The 19,904-nt window shown below is 54.4% G+C and overlaps 1 protein-coding gene across 1 annotated transcript in view; it reads right to left on the reverse strand.

The window, feature by feature from the left end:
* The window catches only part of LOC116947266 (alpha-actinin-2), a 48,841-nt gene that overhangs the window by 10,095 nt on the left and 18,842 nt on the right, over positions 1 to 19,904 (reverse strand). The window contains exons 2-15 of the mRNA XM_032962795.2: positions 15,531 to 15,645; positions 12,445 to 12,564; positions 10,981 to 11,067; positions 9,511 to 9,598; positions 9,038 to 9,116; positions 8,521 to 8,602; positions 6,421 to 6,506; positions 5,854 to 5,946; positions 4,883 to 5,113; positions 4,058 to 4,205; positions 3,353 to 3,503; positions 1,982 to 2,090; positions 1,204 to 1,344; positions 368 to 550 (exon numbers count right to left, since the gene is read on the reverse strand). Of these exons, the coding sequence (XP_032818686.1) occupies positions 368 to 550; positions 1,204 to 1,344; positions 1,982 to 2,090; positions 3,353 to 3,503; positions 4,058 to 4,205; positions 4,883 to 5,113; positions 5,854 to 5,946; positions 6,421 to 6,506; positions 8,521 to 8,602; positions 9,038 to 9,116; positions 9,511 to 9,598; positions 10,981 to 11,067; positions 12,445 to 12,564; positions 15,531 to 15,645 (1,713 nt within the window). The remainder of the gene's footprint in view (positions 1 to 367; positions 551 to 1,203; positions 1,345 to 1,981; positions 2,091 to 3,352; positions 3,504 to 4,057; positions 4,206 to 4,882; positions 5,114 to 5,853; positions 5,947 to 6,420; positions 6,507 to 8,520; positions 8,603 to 9,037; positions 9,117 to 9,510; positions 9,599 to 10,980; positions 11,068 to 12,444; positions 12,565 to 15,530; positions 15,646 to 19,904) is intronic.

Genomic DNA, 19,904 nt, shown 5'->3' on the forward strand with positions numbered 1-19,904 from the left:
AGTTGTCTGGCTGTGTGGATGATGGTCTGTCTGTCCGCTCATTTTTCCATCTGTTTGTCTGCATGCATGTCTGTTTGGCTCTCCATATGTCCATCTGTATGTCCAGTGATTCAACTCTCTGTCCAAAAGCCCATCCGTCCAATTCAATATCCATCAGTCACTCTGTCTTGGTTGTTCGTCAATTTCTCTGTCCAGTACATCCGTTTGTCATTCTGTCCACCCGTCTGTATGTGCGTACATCTGTTTGTCCATCTATATATTAATCGGTCTATCCCTCCATCCATTCAATCACCCATCTGTCTCCATGTCCATCTGTCCGTCCATCTCTCTGTCCACCTGTCCGTCCGTCAGGGCAGCATTGCCTCACCGAGTCCCACTTGGTAGCGATGTCCTGCGGAGTGAGGTTGGAGTAGGGGTTGGGGCCGACCAGCTTGATGTTGTAGGTCTGCGAGATCTTCACCACCTCCGAGTGGATGGCCAAGATTGCCGTCTTCTCCTTGTCCGCCTCGGGGATGGTCGCCTTGAACTGCTCGTGGGCTGTGATGAGAAGCTGTTGGGCCACGCGCCGAGGAGTGGGTTGGGGGGGGGGGGTGCACCCAAAAGCCAGGGTTAGAGCTGGGGTCAAAGTCGAGCCGACTAGCACTCACCAGCGAGGCGAAGTACGGTTAAACCATTGCTCTCCCCCATAACTGACGCACGGCAGGGAGGCCCTCATCGAGCAGTGGATTAACAAAGGGCAGTGCGTGCACCCAAAACGCTGCCGCGCAAATCTGCACCGGCTGTGTCCTCGTCTGCTGATGCCGGATCTTCTCATTTCAGTGCCAATTGCCAAGGCCAAGCTGAGGCCCTTCGCAGAACCCAGCTCAAACGCGGCGGCCGAGAGCGCCGGCGGAAGGGAGGCCCGTGGCCGTACGAGTGCTGCCACATTAAGCCGGCCCACAAACGACACCCACCTGTCACTGCATCTTAGTCGCGATAATCGTGCGCTAGAGGGGGGAATAATTTCGAGCTACCAACAACGACGCCACGTTTCTTGTTGTAGCCACACTTCGCCACTTCGGTCGCTGCGAGGGTTTCTCTAAAGTCAGTCGGAAATGTGCGGCGCTACTTTCGCGATCTCGTTGGACAACGCCACGGCGTGCCGCGTTCATGAGTGCGTGTTCATGAGTGATTGCCCGTCGCGATGTCGGGCCGCGTGGGTACCTGTATCTCCTCGATGGTGTGCACGATGAACATGTCCTGCAGGTCCTCCTGGGCGCCTTCCATCCAGTTGTTGAAGGGCGCGGCGCGCTTGGCGAACTCCAGGTACAGCTGGTCAATCGTCTCCAGCAGCTTCTCAGTCCTCTGTGGGGAGCGACGGCCGCACGGCCCGGCTCAGCCTCTCGGGCGATTTGCTCGTCGAGTCTTCACTTGCTCGTAAAATCGCCAATTCGCTCGCCAAGCAGTTCGCTCATTCACTCGCCTTCTCACCCACTTGTTCAGCCACCGAGTCGCCCGCTCAGTAACTACTTTTACCAAATCAATCACCACTTCAATGAACCAACCACCCGCTTGTTAAGGTATCAATCGCTCAACGGCTCACTCACTCATTAACTTACAACAATCACTCACGAACAAACTCATCGAATAATTATACCAACTACCCACCCGCTAACCTACTAACTCATGAACTCACTCACTTGCCGACTTAGTGAGTAAATAACTCCATTTTACTCACTCATTCCATCTATAACCCACGTCTCACCCACTCGCTCGCTAAGGCAATCACTCACCTACTTACACACTCGCTTACTCAGCCAATCACTCACCTACTTACACACTCACTCACCCCACTTGTCCACCCACTCGCTCACTCACTCACCTACTTACACACTCGCTCACCCCACTCACCCACCCACCCACTCGCTCACATCCCACCGAATGTAATTCACAAAAAAGCGCAAATAATCGAGAGATCCCCGGTGCGCCGCTCCCTCTTCACCTCCAGTGCCTCCCTCCTCTTCTGTGTGAGGGTCCCCAGGCTGTCCCACTGGTCGCAGATCGCCTGGCAGCGCGCATTCACTGACACCGCGTCGTGGTAGTCCAGCTCGCTGTGGATGGGGAAGACGCGGGCCAGCAGAGGGGATAGCATTCACAATAGACTGGCGGAAAAAAAAAACGTAACTCCTATCTTGTGGCCACTCCCTCGTATGCCATGCCGGCCTTCACAGGTGCTCGCTAACAGCACTTGTCCCAACAGTCTGCTGAGGCTATGCAGGTGATCTTTGTGTGTCTTGGTGGTGAAATGTTATCTCCCTCGTCTGGTATGCAGGAAGTCATGGGTTCGATCCTGACGCCTGGATATTTGGAGTTTGCATGCTCCCGCCACGTGGATCGTTCTTGGGGTCTTCCGGTACTTCCATCCACATTTAGAATCAACGTGCGTTTAGAGTACAGTGAAACCTTGAATTGTGAGCATAATTCGTTCCGGAAACGTGCTCGTAATCCAAAGCACTCGTATATTAAAGCGAATTTTCCCATAAGCAATAATGGAAACTCAGATGATTCGTTCCACAACCCAAAAATGCCGTATTCATATAAAAATTATTAATACAAAATACCTTTTTATATTTTTATTATTTAAATTGAATATAAAGTAATAAAATGTATTAATTACATTTAATCGTGGCTGGTGAGGGAGACGAGAGAGAGGAGAGGAGGAGGAGGGTTATTGTGTAGGACGACTTTCACTTGCAGTACAGTTACTAAAGAACAGTCACTACACTTGGACACACACACGTGGTCACAACACTATAGTACTGTAGTAAACAGTATACACGTGGTCACAACACTATAGTACTATAGTAAACAGTATACGCGTGGTCACAACACTATACTGTAGTAAACAGTATACACGTAGTCACAACACTATAGTACTATAGTAAACAGTATACGCTAGCACGGATGTTGATTATACGAGTGAGGCACGCCGACTGAGACCGAGCATGGGAGATGATTACCCAAAATCCCGCAGCGAGAGAGAGAAGAACCATTGTCTCAGTTTTGATCACGTGATGCTCGGCAGACAAAGCGTATACTGTACGTACTGCTCGTATTGCAAGACATCGCTCGTTTATCAAATTATTCTTTATTCAAAACATTTGCTCGTCTTGCAAAACACTCGCAGACCAAGTTACTCGCAATCCAAGGTTTCACTGTATTTGGCTGCTATGCATTTCCACATGATAAGCCACTTCGTTTGGCTATCATTTGTGGCAGCCAGGTCGCTTCTGAAAAAGAGCTGCATAGCTCAGTGGGCACTACCTGGTAAAATAAAAGATACTTATTTAATTCGTTTAAGTTGAGTACATACTTGAGCTCCTGTGCGATGGCGGCGATCTGTTCCACGCGGTCCTGGTGGGCGGCCAGGTCGCTCTCGAAGGCCTCGTGCTTCTTCATCAGCGCTTTGATCTCCATCAGGGAGCACGACTCGTAGTCCTTCTGAGACAGCCACGACTCCTTGCCTGTGCGCCGCGCCGGAGACACCGCGGACATGGACTGAGGAGGGTACGCGGGGACAGGTGACATGGCACGGGAGACACGGGAGACACAGCACGGGAGATACGGGATGGGGGGACAAGGCACGGGACATGGGAAACACAGGATGGGGGGAACACGCAGACAGGTGACATGGCACCGGACACACGGGATAGGGGAAACAGGGGCAGGTGACATGGCAGACGAGACATGAGACATGGGCAGCATGGGATAAGAGGCACAGGATGGGAGATGCAGATGTTGGATGGGAGACATGGGGATGATAAACGTGGTACAGGAGGCGTGGCGGACGATAGACACAACGCATGGGACGGAAGACATGGGAAGGGAGATGATTGAGCGAACAGGACAGGGCAGACGAGACGGCCGCAACAGTCCGAGTGTCACGGCGTGAGACAGGCTGACGGGTCAGGGGGTCATCCTCTCTGCACGGGGGAGGTGAGGGGTGAAGGACTCTGCTATGCCGGTGCGGTGGGGGGGGTCTCGCCGTGCTTGAGGGGGGCGGGGAGGGGGCGCTCACCGTGGGTCCACGTCTCATGGATCGTCGCCTTCTGGCGGAACTTCTCGGCGAGGTGGTCGAGACGCTCGAGGCGGCGGATCTCGGTGAGGAGCCACTCCTCGTAGCCCTTCTCCACCTGCTCCAGGCCCTTCCACGCGTTGGCAATGTCCTGAGTACGGCGCGGGGGAGGGGACACGAGACATCGCTCAATCAATCAATCAACTCAACAGTCTAAGGAGCAACCAATCACTTACCCTGTTGATCCACCGGCCTTTCCAACGACCAATCGATGTGTTGCCCCATAACTCGTGAATAAATCCAATCAACTATTGACCAATCACATGACCTATGCATCAATTAACAAGTTAGCTCATCAGTGAACTAACTGATCAATACATTAATCCATGCTTATGATGATGATGAATAAGACAGTGTTAGGCAATGTGATGGTGGAGATGATGATAATGATGGATGGTGATTATGATGATGATGATAACAATGGTAGTGATGGTCATGATGATGCTGTTGTTGGCAGTAATGGTGGTTGAGATGTTGGTGGCAGTGATGGTGATAATCTTGGTGTTGATGGCAGTGATGGTAGAGATAATGATGATAATGTTAAGGATGACGACGATGAAAATGAAGATGGTGGTAGTGATGATGGTGGTGGTGGCAGAGGAGATTATGGTAAAGATGATAGTGGTGGTAGTGGTGATGGAGGATAAGGTGATGGCAAATATGACGACGACGTTGAAAGCGGTGATCATGGTGGCGACGTTGGCCGAGGTGGCACGCGGCGGCGGTGACGATGCGGCGACGCGACGCCGATTCGCACGAATGCCTCACCGACACCATCTTGCCCTCGGACGGCATGAATGCCGGGCGGTTGCTGAGCCGCAGCTTGGTCTGCAGGGTGTTGAAGTTGATCTCCAGCTGGCACTTCTCCTGCACCTTGGGCGGCTTGTGCATGCGGCGGTAGTCACGGAAGTCCTCCAGCTTCTGCTGCATGGCGCGCATCGTGTTCTCCGGCACGCGGTTCTCCAGCCACGGGATGGTGCGCCGGATCCACTCCAGCAGCTGCCCCCACGGAGACACGGACACGGAATGACAACCTCCCCCACCACCACCACACCACCACCACACCGTCGTGTAGCCAAACAGAAACTGCTGCGGCAAAGTACGGTTAGCTCCAGAGGATGTCTCGTGTAAAGACAAAGGTCTCCCAAGTGTAGGTTGAGAGGCAAGTACTGTTAGTGAGCACCGAAGAATTCCGGCGCGACACACGAGGGGGTGGGCGACCCAACACCACGCGCGGCCGCCTCTGTCTCCCCAGTGCTGATGTTTTTTGGCACACCGCACCAGGTACTCATTTAAGGCTGAGTAAACCTAAGGGAGACGCGGGACCGGTTCAGATGATCGTCACTGGTGTTGGTCATGAGCAGGAATCGAATTTGGGTCTCTGCCGGGTTCGTAACGCAACGTACTAACCACTGCACTGGCGTTCCCCACTATGGACATCCACGCACAACACCAACAACAACAACAGCCATTCACCACTAAGTAGTGGTGACGTCACCACGGCGCTTGTACCAGGCTATGTGCACGTTAAGGCCACACACACACACGTGGACATCCACACACACGTGGACACACACACATGTGGACACACACACACACGTGGACACACACACATGTGAGCATTCACACACACGTGGCCACACACACGTAGGGACACACACACGTGGACACTCACACACGTGGACACCCATACACGTGGGGGATCGAGGCCTCTCGGCCCCCCCCCACCCATTCCTCACCTCGCTGGCGAGCTTCTCGTACTCCTCCATCAGCTTCTCGTTCTCCTGGTTCACGGCCAGCACCTTGCAGATCCGATTGGCAGCGGTCTCCGCCTGCAGAGTGGTGGGGTGGGGCGGGCACAACGAGGATAGTAGGGGAGGTGAGAAGAGGGGAGGTAAGAGGAGGTGATGAAGAGGGGAGGTAAGAGGAGGTGATACAAAGTGGAGGTGAGCGTTTGAAAGGCGTTTAGGCGAAGGGCAGGTGATGATGTGTGGGGGTGGAGGAGGTAAGGGGGACGCGGAGAAGCGATGGAGGAGGTGATGAGGTGCGGCGAGTGGAGGAGGAAGTGAGTGGTGTGGTGATAACGGGAGGCGATGAGGTGGGGTTGGAAGACGTGGGGGGAGATTACGAGGTTGGGATTGATGAGGTGAGTAGCGTGTGCGGAGTGAGAGGGGAGAAAGCGTGAGCGGAGAGTGTCGAGTGGTTTTTGGAGAGGAAGGAGCGAGTGTTGATTACCGTGACGGGGAAAGGGGGATTGCTGGGGAGTGTTTCGGAGCGAGTGTTTCCGAGTGAGCGTGCGCACTTACCTGCTCAGCGCCAGCGAACGCATGGTAGAAGCACGACACATAGGTCATGATGGCCTTCTCGTCGGGTTTGGGAGTGTTCACAATGTCTGTGTGATTGTGCGGGAAGTTTATATCGAGACAGACACACGGGTGGGTGGGGGGGGGGCATAGGGGGAGGGGACGAGGAGGACAGCAGAGGTCAAGATGCAGGTCAAAGAGAGCAGAGCGAGAGAGGAAGAGATGAGAGGTGGGAGGTTGAAGCTTTGGCAAGGATACCAGGCTGGAGATCACCTGGAGGGAAAGGAAGGAAGATCGCTGACATCCTGGGAGAGAAAGACACAGGCACGAGGACCCGTGGATGAAGTAACGAGTGGGCTTAGCGAGGGTCACGTGGGCCCTGGTGCACGAAATTCAAGGCCCCCCCCCTAACTTACGCCCCCCCCCCAACAGACCCCCTTCGTAGTCCAGCGCCTGGTGCCCCTCCCGCCCGTGGGCCCCCGGTGCAGTTGCACCGCCGGCGTGCTACTGGATGGAAGCCACGCCACTGAGTAGATGCAGGCGAGAAGCCTGCAGACAACTACTGCAGAGCTGGGGGGGGGGAAGGAGCGGAAAGGAAAAGTCGGAACGCGGAACACCGAGGAGAGGATTCCGGTGCGGAGGAATCTGCGGAGGGGGGCCACGCAGACTAACGCACACACGCGGATAGGTCGAGGGACAGGCACAAGGCAGACAAAACCGACCGAATAACAGGCAGACTAATAAAGATCGACTGACGGACAGGCATTCCAAAAGACAGACCGACACATTGACAGACAGCCAGACAGATAAACAATCGTACAGCCAGACAGGCCGATAGAAAAACAATCCGACAGGCAGACAGATAAACAATCATACAGCCAGACAGATAAACAATCGTACTGACAGACAGAGAGATAAACAATCGTACAGACAAATAAACAATCGTACTGACAGACAGGCAGATAAACAATCGTATTGACAGTCGGCAAAGGGCTCCAACAAAGCACAGCTCCGTGGAAACATCTGAAAGGAGAGAGAGGGGAAGAGGGAGATACACACGGGGCGAGATGGAGAGAGGAAGAGGAGTTGGGGTGGGGGGGGATAGTGAGCGCGTTGTGTTGAGTCCGGGATTCGCAAGGGAGCCGCGTGGCCACGCTCCACGGAGAGACGACACCGCTCCTCTGGGCCTCCCTCCCTCACCTTCTTGGCTCCGGAGAAGGCGTGATAGTAACTAGAGATGTAAGTCATTACAGCGCGTTCGTCTGGCTTGGCTGTGTTCACCACGTCTGCCAGCGGCGGAGAGGATACAAACACAGAGAGAGAGAAACAAAGACGGATTGGGACTGTGGGCGAGAAGCGAACGCGAGCAATGCAGAGGACGATCCTGCGGGGGAAGGACCCTGATGGCAGTGGGCCTCCAGAATGTCGCGGTCTGATGATTGCCACAGTATCAGTTGCCCATTGCGTTGCGATTGAATCTTTGCGGTCTTATCTTTGTGACTTTATCTTTGCGATTGCATCTTTGCCGCTCTATCTATGCGATGGTAGATTTGCGATTGCATCTTTGTGATTGTATCTTTGTGATTGTATCTTTGTGATTGCATCTTTGCGGTTCTATCTTTGCAGTTGCATGTTTGTGATTCTATCTTTGCGGTTGCCCCATTTGTGATTGTAATTCGCACGATCATTGTAACGTTGTTGTTGCTTTGCAGTAAGTTCAGCACGCATAGAGGTCACTTACAAGTTGCAATCAGCAGTTCTCTCCACCCACACGGAGCGCTGGCGGAGTGCGAATCGACTCCGATCTCGCACCGATGATTGTACAATGACGGTGCACGATTACAGAACAGGATCGGTGGTATTTAATAAATCCACCAATTATCATCATCAGCCACGATCAATCCACTGCTGGACGAAGGCCTCCTTTAAATCCGTCACCATGCCTCACGATCCGCCCAGCACACACTCGCCCCGACCTCACCGTCCCATCGCTCACCTTTACTCTCACCCTCACTCCCATCGCCTATCCACCAAACCCTCACCGCTACCCCGAGCGAATCGCCGACACGCTGACCCTGCTCGCCACCTGCCCCCTACGCTCACCTTCTGCGTCCAACATCTTGGGGATGTCTAGGTACTTCTCGGCCACCTCGAAGGCCGTGTTGAGGTTTCCGATAGGGTCATCCTGGGGTCACAAGGGGTGGGGGGGGTGAGAGGTAAGCGTCAGGCTGAGGCGCTCGGGGGTGCATCGCGCAGGGGAACGACGGTGCTGTTGCTGTGTGATGGGTTGATCGTCTGGCTGGCAGGTGATGGTATAACACGCAGGCTTTCGCGACCAATATTATTCATAATAAAGCTTTTTGGGTTAAATCTCGTAAGTATAAATGTGTCGTAATCCTCCACCACCCGACACAGCCATTTAAAATGGATTTGTCAGGACCCTATTGCAGAACAGAGGGAGAGAACATAGAAACTCCACACAGAAGGGGGGCGCCCTGGTCCGGCATCGAACACAAGACCCTTCTGCCTCGAGGCACGCACGAGCGTCACCACCGCCCTGGCCGCCCGGGGATGACGTGAGCGATGGTGACGATGACGAGGTGCGCGTGTGCGCTGTCACCTTTCTCAGCTTGGCGTAATCGATGAGGTCGGGACGGTGGCGGTGGATGAGGGCGCACAGCGCGAGGCCGTCCTTCCAGCTGCCAAGGGAAAAGTCACGCATCCCGTAACGTCTCCATCGCCGTCATCATCATCAGCAGCAGCATAATCATTATTGTCATCGTCAGCATTAATATCGTCATTATCATCAGCAGGAGCAGCGACCATTGTCGTCATCATCAGCATAATCATCATCATCATCATCCACAGTAGCATCGTCATCATTGTCATAATTTATTGTCGATATTATCGTCGTCATCATCAGCGGTCACTCCACACGGCAACTCAAGAATCGAGTGCAGTTCTTAACATCTGGGCGCCGCGTCAGAGTCACGAGCACCACCATGGGGTGTTGTGGGGAGTGGGGAGGGGGATAGACTCGGTTGATGTGCGATGAGATGACGGGTTTCGAGGAGGAGTGGGGGGGGCAATGACCTGATGTGGAAGTTCTGCACGTTGACGTTCTTGTAAGGCGCCGTCTTGCGCTGGCACCACAGCAGCAGCCCTTCCTTGGCCGACGTCTCTGTGGGGGGGGGGGGGGGGGGGGCACAGTGGCGACGCGGTCAGCCGGAGGGGTTCATCTCTCGGCAGCATCTCTCCGCACGTGCCGCTATTATACCGGGGTCGGGGGGGGTGGTGGAGGTCGTCTTCAAGGTTTTCTTTTTTCACGGCGCTCGAGGTGGGACACGCCCGATGAGACCGCCACGGATATCGCAGCGCGCAAACAAATCTATCGCGGGCCGTGATCGTGCAAAAGAGCAGAGGGTTGAACGACCGGTGGGAGACTTGACAGCAACGGAGAAGTGCGGCGGGGTGGACGCGTGGCCGGGTTAAAGGGGCGACTCGCCAGAACCATCGTCGTGCCGGGGCACGGTACGACGCGCTGTAAACTATCAACTCGTTTCTTTTATTTTAGCAGGTTGAGGCCCTCTGAGCTATGTAGCTCTTTTTCAGAAGCCGACCTGGCCACAAATGATAGCTCAACGAAGTGGCCGGAGGGCTTGGAGAAAATCCACACGACCACAAGGAAAGAGACACGCAAACTCCAAATATTCAGCAGGCGTCAGGGTCGGGATCGAACCCACGACCTCCTGCATACCAGGCGAGGTAGTTAACATCTTATAGCCACCGTGATGATGATGAGAGAGAGGGACGCAGACTCCAAATATTCAGCAAGCGTCAGGGTCGGGATCGAACCCACGACCTCCTGCATACCAGGCGAGGTAGTTAACATCTCGCCACTGCGGCGCCAGAGGCCACTTAGGGCACGCCAACGCGGAGAGAGCTGACAGCCGAGAAGGCGCGAGAATCACCCCTGCCAGCGTTGCGGTTAAGCGAAAGATGATCACGACGATGATGACGAAAATGATGATGATGACAGCGATGATGATGACGACGACAACGATGATGATGACGACGGCGACGATTATGACGGACGACGGCTCGGGACTGCGCGGATGACGGCCACCGAGAGGTCCTCGGTGGCGCTGGGCAGCTGCTGCTGCTGCTGCTCGATCAGAAACCCTCGTGGGCGGCAGCAGCGGCAGCATCAACGATCGTTCGTTTACCTCTACGTAGAACGGGTGGTGGGGGGGGGGGCAAACACGTAGAGCGCGCCGTCTCAACTTGATTCGCTTCTCAAAGCCGGCGGTTTCTTTGCCGCTGGCTGTGATTGCGTTCACGCGGGCGCCGAGTGGGTGACCCCCGACGAGTGAGGAGCGGCCGACCGTGAACCGAGCGAGCGGCGCGCGCGCGCGCGGCACAGGAACGTGTGCGCGAACGGAGCCGAGTCGACGATCGAGGGCTGGCGGCGCGTTCACGGCGCGCCGGCATCAATCGCGGAGAACGGAACCGGAGCGGCGGGGGCGGTGCGGCGGCGGCGGCGGGCGTACGAGGGAGTCGCACCTTCCACGGAGATGTCCTGGATGGCAAAGCGCAGGATGATGGTCCAGATCATTCCCAGGGTCATCTTCGCGTTCCCGTCAACGATTTCTGAAGAAGAAGAAACAAAGAACCACCCACAACATGTTGTCAAAGGGAATCAGAGTGCACGTGATGAGGAGGAGGCTTGCGCAGTCGGGGAATGGTCAGCACACTGAACTTGTAAAACAGAGGTCGCCAGTTCGACACACGATCACCCGGCGCGGCAGTTGAGAGAATGGGGCAAAGTTTTTGTTTAAATTCCCCTGCATCCCTCCCCCCCTGCCCCTGCCTATACGGTTCGCCCAGCAGCGTAAATAGGTAGAGCTCCTGCTCGTCGAGCGGCAGGTCACGGGCGGTGGGGGCACTCTCACCTCTCCCAAGTCTGGCTGCCCGTGATTGAACCGGGGTTCTCAAGTGTCGTGAGTTGAGGGTCTCAGTGCAGTTACGAAATAATTCATACAAAAAAAAAACATGATCTTTTGCCTTGAAATTTATTTGGCTAAAATGCCCAGTTTAACGATCACGCATTTGTCTATGCGGTCGGGTGGATGGGAAAGTGCTGTCCCCTGGTGAGGTCAAGAGGTCGCCGAAGAACATTTTCAGAAGCGGTTCCACGACATCCAGTTCCGCGGGCCGTTCTCGAGCAGGGCGTGGGCCGAAGGGATTCTCGGGACGGGACGCTGAGAGCCGCGATCGGACGCTAATCGGTCAAAAGGTGCAAACGGCGAAAGGTAAAGAATTTAAAATAAAAAAATGGAAAGTGAGCAGGAGACGGCAATGCCCAGCACTGAGCTATTAAACAAATCTACAAACCTGAGCTTCGGATGACTTAAAGACGTACGTAAGTTAACGGTTATAACGCATTAGACAAGTTGCCTGAAATAGAGCGGTATATTGGGAAGGGAGTGTCAGCAGCGGACAGGTGCTGCGGGGAGGGGGGCGAGGGAGGGAGGGGAGGGGTGGATTTGGGAGCGGTGGCGCATAGGTTGGCATCGCATTGCCCCTACGAGCTCGGTGAGTTGCGAGTGATATGAGAACCGGTCCCGGGTTGCCTCTGGGTCGGCTCAAACTTAAATTAGGTCCTTGGTGCGGTGTGTAAAACCTAGCACCACTGGGGAGATAAAGGCGGCCGCTCGCGAAGTTTGGCCTCAGCGCCCCCTCTCTCCCTCTCTCTCTCTTGCACCGTGCCGGCCTTAATAGGCGCTCGCTGACCGCCCGTGTGCGTGCACGCTCATGCCGGTACGTGTCTGTGCGTCGGTGCAATAAGGCACTGGCCAAACATCCCAGCGGGGGACCTTCCTGAAAACGAGTCCTGAGACTCACTTAGCCTGACTTTCCTGGGTGGTATTAATCATAATAACAATCTACAAAAAAAACCCCACCACAATCAAAACAACGATTAACAAAAGTTAAAGCTCTGATCTGAACGATGCCTGCTCCGCTCACCCTCTGCGCCGATGGACACCAGCTTGACGCCCTTGCTGGCGATGAAGTCCAGCGCCTTGTTGACGTTGGCGATCTTGTGGAAGCGCATCTTGCCCTTGTCTGGCTTGGGCAGCCGCTCGCCTGCAGCGGGAGGCAAAGCGAGGGTTGGCGGACCACGTCGAGAACAAGAGTTTCGACACATTTCACAGTGCTCCGTAGCGGCTGATTCGGACGTCATTGCTATTACATCGTCGTGCATAGTTAATGAGTTAATTAATTATCAGACCTTTGTCCCACACGGGCAGAGATAATCTCGCTGCTCCTGCTACTGCCATCGCTACTGGTCACGTGGCAGTCACTCGTCGATTGATTCCTCCACGCGTGTTGGGGACTCGGTCACTGCCAGACACTGACTGCTTCGTCTCATCCAGCACCACGCCGCGTGCGACCACCACCGCTGCAGGACGCAGCAGCACACTCACTCACTCACCCTGTCACTCACCCTGTCACTCACCCTGTCACTCACCCTGTCACTCACCCACCGACTCACTCACCCTGTCACTCACCCTGTCACTCACCCTGTCACTCACCCTGTCACTCACCCTGTCACTCACCCTGTCACTCACCCTGTCACTCACCCTGTCACTCACCCTGTCACTCACCCTGTCACTCACTCACTCACTCACCCTGTCACTCACCCTGTCACTCACCCTGTCACTCACCCACCGACTCACTCACCCTGTCACTCACTCACTCACCCTGTCACTCACCCTGTCACTCACCCACCGACTCACTCACCCTGTCACTCACCCTGTCACTCACCCTGTCACTCACCCTGTCACTCACCCACCGACTCACTCACCCTGTCACTCACCCTGTCACTCACCCTGTCACTCACCCTGTCACTCACCCTGTCACTCACCCACCGACTCACTCACCCTGTCACTCACCCTGTCACTCACCCTGTCACTCACCCACCGACTCACTCACCCACCCACTCACCACACCGCGGGACACCTCAGTTCTCTGTCTGCCTCTTCCCTCGAACTGCTTCACTTTGGAATTCCCTCCTTCCTTCACCATCATCACCATCATCGTCGTTTCTTCCCCCCCCCCCCCCCCCCAAGCTCCTTCAACAATAATAACAATAGCCTCGCTCAATTCCAGAAATCCCTTACGCCCTCATCTATCCCAGAATTAACAGTGCTGTTTGTTTCTGGTCGCTTGCGTTTTCGGGATTTTGGGCCCCGTGTTTCTCAGCAAGCGTGACGATAACAACAACAACAACAAAAAACAACACTCCATACGGACTCCGTCATCTCCACTCTAGGCACGAACAGCACCTCGCCGCTGCTGCTGTTGCTGCCCCTGGTGATTGTGGTGGTGGCTGGTGGTAGCCATACAATGAATAATGCAGCTGGCCTAGGGGATTACGGATAAATAATGCAGCCTCCACCCTGGGGCTGGGAGCGAGAGTGGGGGTCACAGCCACTGTGGGTGCCGTGGGTGTCCAAACCCCCCCCCCCCCCACTCACCGGCCCCATCCTCTCCGCTCCACGTGCTATGACATGGAAAAGAGACACCCCGAAAGTGTCCGGACAAAGCAATCCGTGGTGCCGTGTTGTTTGAGTCCGCGTGCGTTCTCCATTGAGCAGGGTGGCGACATAAACGCTGGTTATGCCGATGACCGAATCATTTAAGACACGCAGATTAATATATTTATAAAAACTCAACGCGTTCGTCAATACCATAATCTGTGCGTTGCCTTACATTGAAAAATATAGCATAGACGACGTTTCGGGAAATGGCCCTTCTTCATGTACGTGCTATTAAGGAGGGCCCGTTACACAAGACGTCACCTGTAATATGTATTATCATACACAGCACTGCACGGACATGAAGCTGAGTACTGAATCGGTGGAGGCCAGAAGATCCGTGCTGCTTGTATATATATGTACCACGGGCTAATAGGTGCCCTGTACACTACAGGCGAGCCAGATGATTAGTACAATCATGTAATCAGTTGTCGGGTTAAACTCATCCGTGACCAAGTTGGGAGTGGGGGGGTGAACTTCGCTGACTCCCCCTCTACCAACCCACCCCGTGGTGTGACCCCCCCCCCTTCGCCGTGCCAGCCTCCACAGTCAGGACTTGCAACAGAAGCCGCGTGAATGACCGACGAGAGAAGCTCGGCCACAACGAGCGTGTGTGTCGGGTGTTTAAAGTTCGCCGTCGCTCTCCCTCTTCATCTCTCTCTCTCTCTTTCCCTTACCTCTCGCTCGCTCTCTCTCTCTCTTATCTTTGAGATTCGATTCCATCCCAGTGTGGCTACCGGGAGCGCGTCGCAGATTTAGTTTTGAATGAGACATCCAATGGACTCCCCTGGCTTTGACCACGCAAAGCCACAGAGATCCCCCGCCCCCGGTACCGTTTATCCCCAAAGGCCACCAGGGGTCAAGTGCCTTGGGATTTACAGCCAGAGGCAGCTCGAGCGGGAAAGGGGGCCCTCTCTCTCTCTTGAAGTGTAGACCTGGGCTGCCAATGTCAATAAGTAATCCGCACGGGTAACGCTTTGTCTATCCACAGCTGGACGAGGACTTCCCCATGCACACGCGTACGCCTATACATGCTCACACCTACAGCTGTACATGTACACACACGGACGTATACATATGTATGCATGCCCGTGTGTGTGCGCTTTTGTCTGTGGCGAGCGGTAATGCAGTGGTTAGTGCGCTGCCCTTCGACCTGAGTTTGATTCCCAGCCACGGTGAGCATCAGTGGCTAGTTATATCAGAACCGGTCCTGAGCCTCGGTTAGGTCGACTCGGCCTCAAAGGATAATTTTTGTGCAGTGTGTAAATATGACCACCTGGGAGACAAAGGTGGCCGGCCGTGTGTTCTGGCCACATCAATCCACGCGTGGGCCAATTCCGGCCTGGATAGGTGCTCACTAACAGCACTTGCTCCAACAGTCTGTGTAGGGATATACGGGGGAACTCTGTGTTTGTGCGTGAGGGCGGGGGATCCGAGTGAAGGTGTGCAAGAAGAAGTGGCGGTGGACGCAGGCTGTGCGTTCATCTCTCCACCTCTGGGTCTCGCGCTCACCTGAGATGACCTCAAGCAGCAGCATGAGCTTGAGGCCGTTCCGAAAGTCATCCTCGATGTTCTCGATGCCCGTGCCGGCCTTCCTCAGATGTGAGTTGCACCAGGCCGTGAAGGTCTGCAGAGGGCACACGGACCTAGGTGAACATCTCAATGCCACACTTGTGTGGAGATCATCTCAATCTCACACCTGAACGGAGATCATCTCAATGCCACACTTGTACTGAGATCGACTCAATCGCACACCTCTTGGGAGATCATCTCAATGTCACACCTGTACGGAGATCATCTCAATCCCACACCTCTAGGGAGATCATCTCAATCCCACACCTGTACGGCGAAGACCTCAATCCCACACCTATACGGGGATCATCTCAATGTCACACCTGTACGGAGATCATCTCAATGTCACACCTGAACGGAGATAATGTCAATGCCACACCTTTACGGGGATCATCTCAATGCCACACCTGAACGGAGATCATCTCAATGCCACACCTGTACGGATATCATCTCAATGTCACACCTGTACGGGGATCATTTCAATGCCACACCTGTATGGAGATCATTTCAATGTCACACCTGTACGGGGATCATCTCAATGCCACACATGAACGGAGATCATCTCAATTCCACACCTGTACGGGGATCATCTCAATGTAACACCTGAGCCACGATCTGCCCCGCTGGCGCGATGGTCAAGGGTCGCAGGTGAGAGTGACAGGTGAGAGTGACAACAGGTGGGAGTGACAACAGGTGAGAGTGACAACAGGTGAGAGTGACAACAGGTGAGAGTCTCCGGAGAGCAGCCACTGATCGAGCCATTCTCTCTGCAAGTGTAACCGCCGAGAGGAGGCGCCATTATGTTACCGCATGTCTTATTCACGAGATGATTAGCGCACACACACACACATACAAAGATAACACCGCACGTGTGTGTGTGTGTGTGGACATAAAAGGAAAGATATATACAATAGGCGACGTTTCGGGCAATGTTTCTTTTTCAATTCATTCTCACGTCATAATACATCATTAGCGTGCGATGTCGTGCGAATGAATAATGTGTTACGCAGAAGGGGCATTCGACAACAACAATAGCCGTGACGTCGCCACAGCGCTTGTGCCAGGCTAGGTGCACCTTGAGGCTATCACGCGTGAAGTGCGGTAGGCTCTCGCTGCTGACAGGAGGTGTTTATGGGTTGGCTGACTGACAAATGCGCCACCTGTGCTGCCCATTGTGCCAAATTCAACACACACACTGACATACACATTTACACAGACAAAGACAAAGATCCCCCGTATAGCGTTAAACAGACTGTTGGGGAAAGTGCTGTTAGCGAGCCACCGATGAAGGCGGGAACGGCAAACGAGGGGGTGGGTGGCCAGCACCACGCCCGACCACCTTTGTCTCCCTAGTGACGATGTTTGCTACACATCGCACCAGGTACTCATTTAAGGCTTAGTAGACCCAGGGGAGGCCCAGGACCGGTTCAGATAATCGTCACTGGTGTTGGTCGTGAGCGGGAATCGAACTCGGGTCGCCGGGTTCGTAGCGCAGCGCGCAAAACCGATGCACTACAACTCCCCATACACACACGCACATGTACACACGCACACCTACACGCAGACACACACACATGTACACACGCACACTTACACGCAGACACACACATGTACACACGCACACCTACACGCAGGCACACACACACGTGCACACGCACACCTACACACAGGCACACACACACGTACACACGCACACCTACACACAGACACACACACACACGTGCACACGCACACCTACACACAGACACACACACACGTACACACGCACACCTACACACAGGCACACACACACGTGCACACGCACACCTACACACACACACGTGCACACGCACCCCCACACACAGGCACACACACATGTACACACGCACACCTACACACAGGCACACACACGTGCACACGCACACCTACACACAGACACACACACGTACACACGCACACCTACACACAGACACACACGTACACACGCACACCTACACACAGACACACACACGTACACACGCACACCTACACACAGACACACACACGTACACACGCACACCTACACGCAGACACACACACGTACACACGCACACCTACACACAGACACATACACGTACACACGCACACCTACACGCAGACACAAAACAAAGAAAAACAAAACAAAGATCCCCCGTATAGCCTGTAACAGACTGTAGGGGCAAGTGCTGTTAGCGAGCACCTATGAAGGCCGGAACGGTACACGAGGGGGTGGGTGGCCAGCACCACGCCCGACCGCCTTTGTCTCCCTAGTGACGATGTTTACACACCGCACCAGGTACTCATTTGAGGCTGAGTCGACCTAGGGGAGGCCCGGGACCGGTTCAGATAATCGCCACTGGCGTTGGCCGTGAGCGGGAATCGAACCCGTGTCGCCAGGTTCGTAGCGCAGCGCGCTAACCGCTACACTACCGCTCCCCACAGACACGCAGACACACACCCGTACACACGCACACCTACACACAGACACACACACCCGTACACACGCACACCTACACACAGGCACACACACATGTACACACGCACACCTACACACAGGCACACACACACACATGTACACACACACGCACACCTACACACATGTACACACACAGGCGCAAGTAAATTACCTCGACAATGCTTCTCTTAGCCCCGAGCGCTGTTTATTTGTTCGCGCTAAGGGAAGACCTGCGACGTTGTTGTTGTTGTTTCTCCCATTCTCGGTGGGGTTTTTTTTTTCTTCCAACATCGCCTTTCAACACAGCCCCCCCCCACACGCCCGCCCCGCGGCGCTTCTCCGGTGGCCACGTGCGCGTTAATTTTGATCGGGCGCAGCGCTGGGATGAGCGCAGCACGAGAGACGTGATCGTTTGAGGGACACGTGAAACCTCCTGCTGCTGCTGCTGGTGGTGATGCGTTGTGGAGCGGTAGTGTAGCGGTTAGCGCTACGCTGCGCTATGAACCTGGCGACACGGGTTCGATTCGCGCTCACGGCCAACACCAGTGACGATTATCTAAACCGGTCCCGGGCCTCCCCTAGGTCGATTCAGCCTCAAATGCGTACCTGGTGCGGTGTGTAAACATCGCCACTGGGGAGACAAAGGCGGTCGGGCGTGGTGCTGGCCACCCACGACCTCGTGTACCGTTCCGGCCTTCATAGGTGCTCGCTAACAGCACGTTGCCCCTACAGTCTGTTAAGGCTATACGGGGGAATCTTTCTCTTTGATGCGTTGGCAGTGGTGCAGGAGCACAAACGACAACTCGCCACGTCCCCTGCCAATAGCAACACCGTGTCTGCCGTCTTTATGAGCTATGCACCTTTACATCTAAATTTAAAACTTATTTCTTTAGAAATTATTTTTGTGTGTTCCTTCCCCCCGCACCTCCGATGAGCACGGTTGGCTACGTACGGTGCGTAAAACGTTCAACAAAAAAAAATTAAACAATATAAGCGGCGACGTTTTGGGCAATAACCCTTCTTCATAGCACATGCAACAAATGGGACTGTGACGTGGCCCAGTGGTAGCACGTTCGCCACTTGTTTCATAGATTCGTGGTTTCGATTCCGGAAGGCCGCCCAAGTTATTATTCCTGCCGGTGTATTAGGCAATAAGGTAGACTTTAGACGTCATTTGAAACGAGTTAAATCGTTGTGTACCGGCGTCACGGTTCCCATTCACCAGAGTCGTAGACTCCGGGGAGGGGAGTAGAGGTAGAATGTGTGGTAAAAGAAAGCAATGGGAGAGGGAAGGGAGGCAGCGACAGTTAAAAAGAAGAGCACGGCTCAAGATGAGCAGCAGAAGAAAGGGAGGAGAAGCTCCCGTGCAGGAAGGGGAGGAGGGGGAGAAAGAATGACCAGGCCGAGGTGTCGGGGAAGAGAGGGAAGGGAAGAGAGGGGAGGGAGAACAGAGCAGGAAGGAGCGAGAAAAAGTGAGCTGCACGGAGCAGAGTCTGTTTTCACAGTGGGCGGGGAGAGGAAGGGTGGGAATCAGAATGGGCGTGCCCCCGCACAAGTCACGTGGATCACGGCAGACATGAAGATGATTTAGATGGAGTGGCAATGTTCAGACTTTTCTCTTACTTTCTTTCTTTTGTTAAATCACATGTGAAGAGGAAGCGCCATGGGGTTACTACGCCTGAATAAAGGCGGACTGGATGATGTTAACCAACAAGGTCGGCCTGCATTGCTTGCAGCGTGATGTTGTTTTTACTTATCTCTCCCAGGTCTCCCGTTTAAAAATATATGTCTAGTGGAGGTGGCTCACGGGTCAGAGCGCTAAGCCTGCCAGAAGAGGCTTTGGGACGCCTTTATGCTTTGGT

The sequence above is a fragment of the Petromyzon marinus genome, chromosome 29 (assembly GCF_048934315.1).
Source record: "Petromyzon marinus isolate PM22_M1 ecotype Great Lakes invasive population chromosome 29, UKy_Petmar_22M1.pri1.0, whole genome shotgun sequence".
NCBI lineage: Eukaryota > Metazoa > Chordata > Hyperoartia > Petromyzontiformes > Petromyzontidae > Petromyzon > Petromyzon marinus.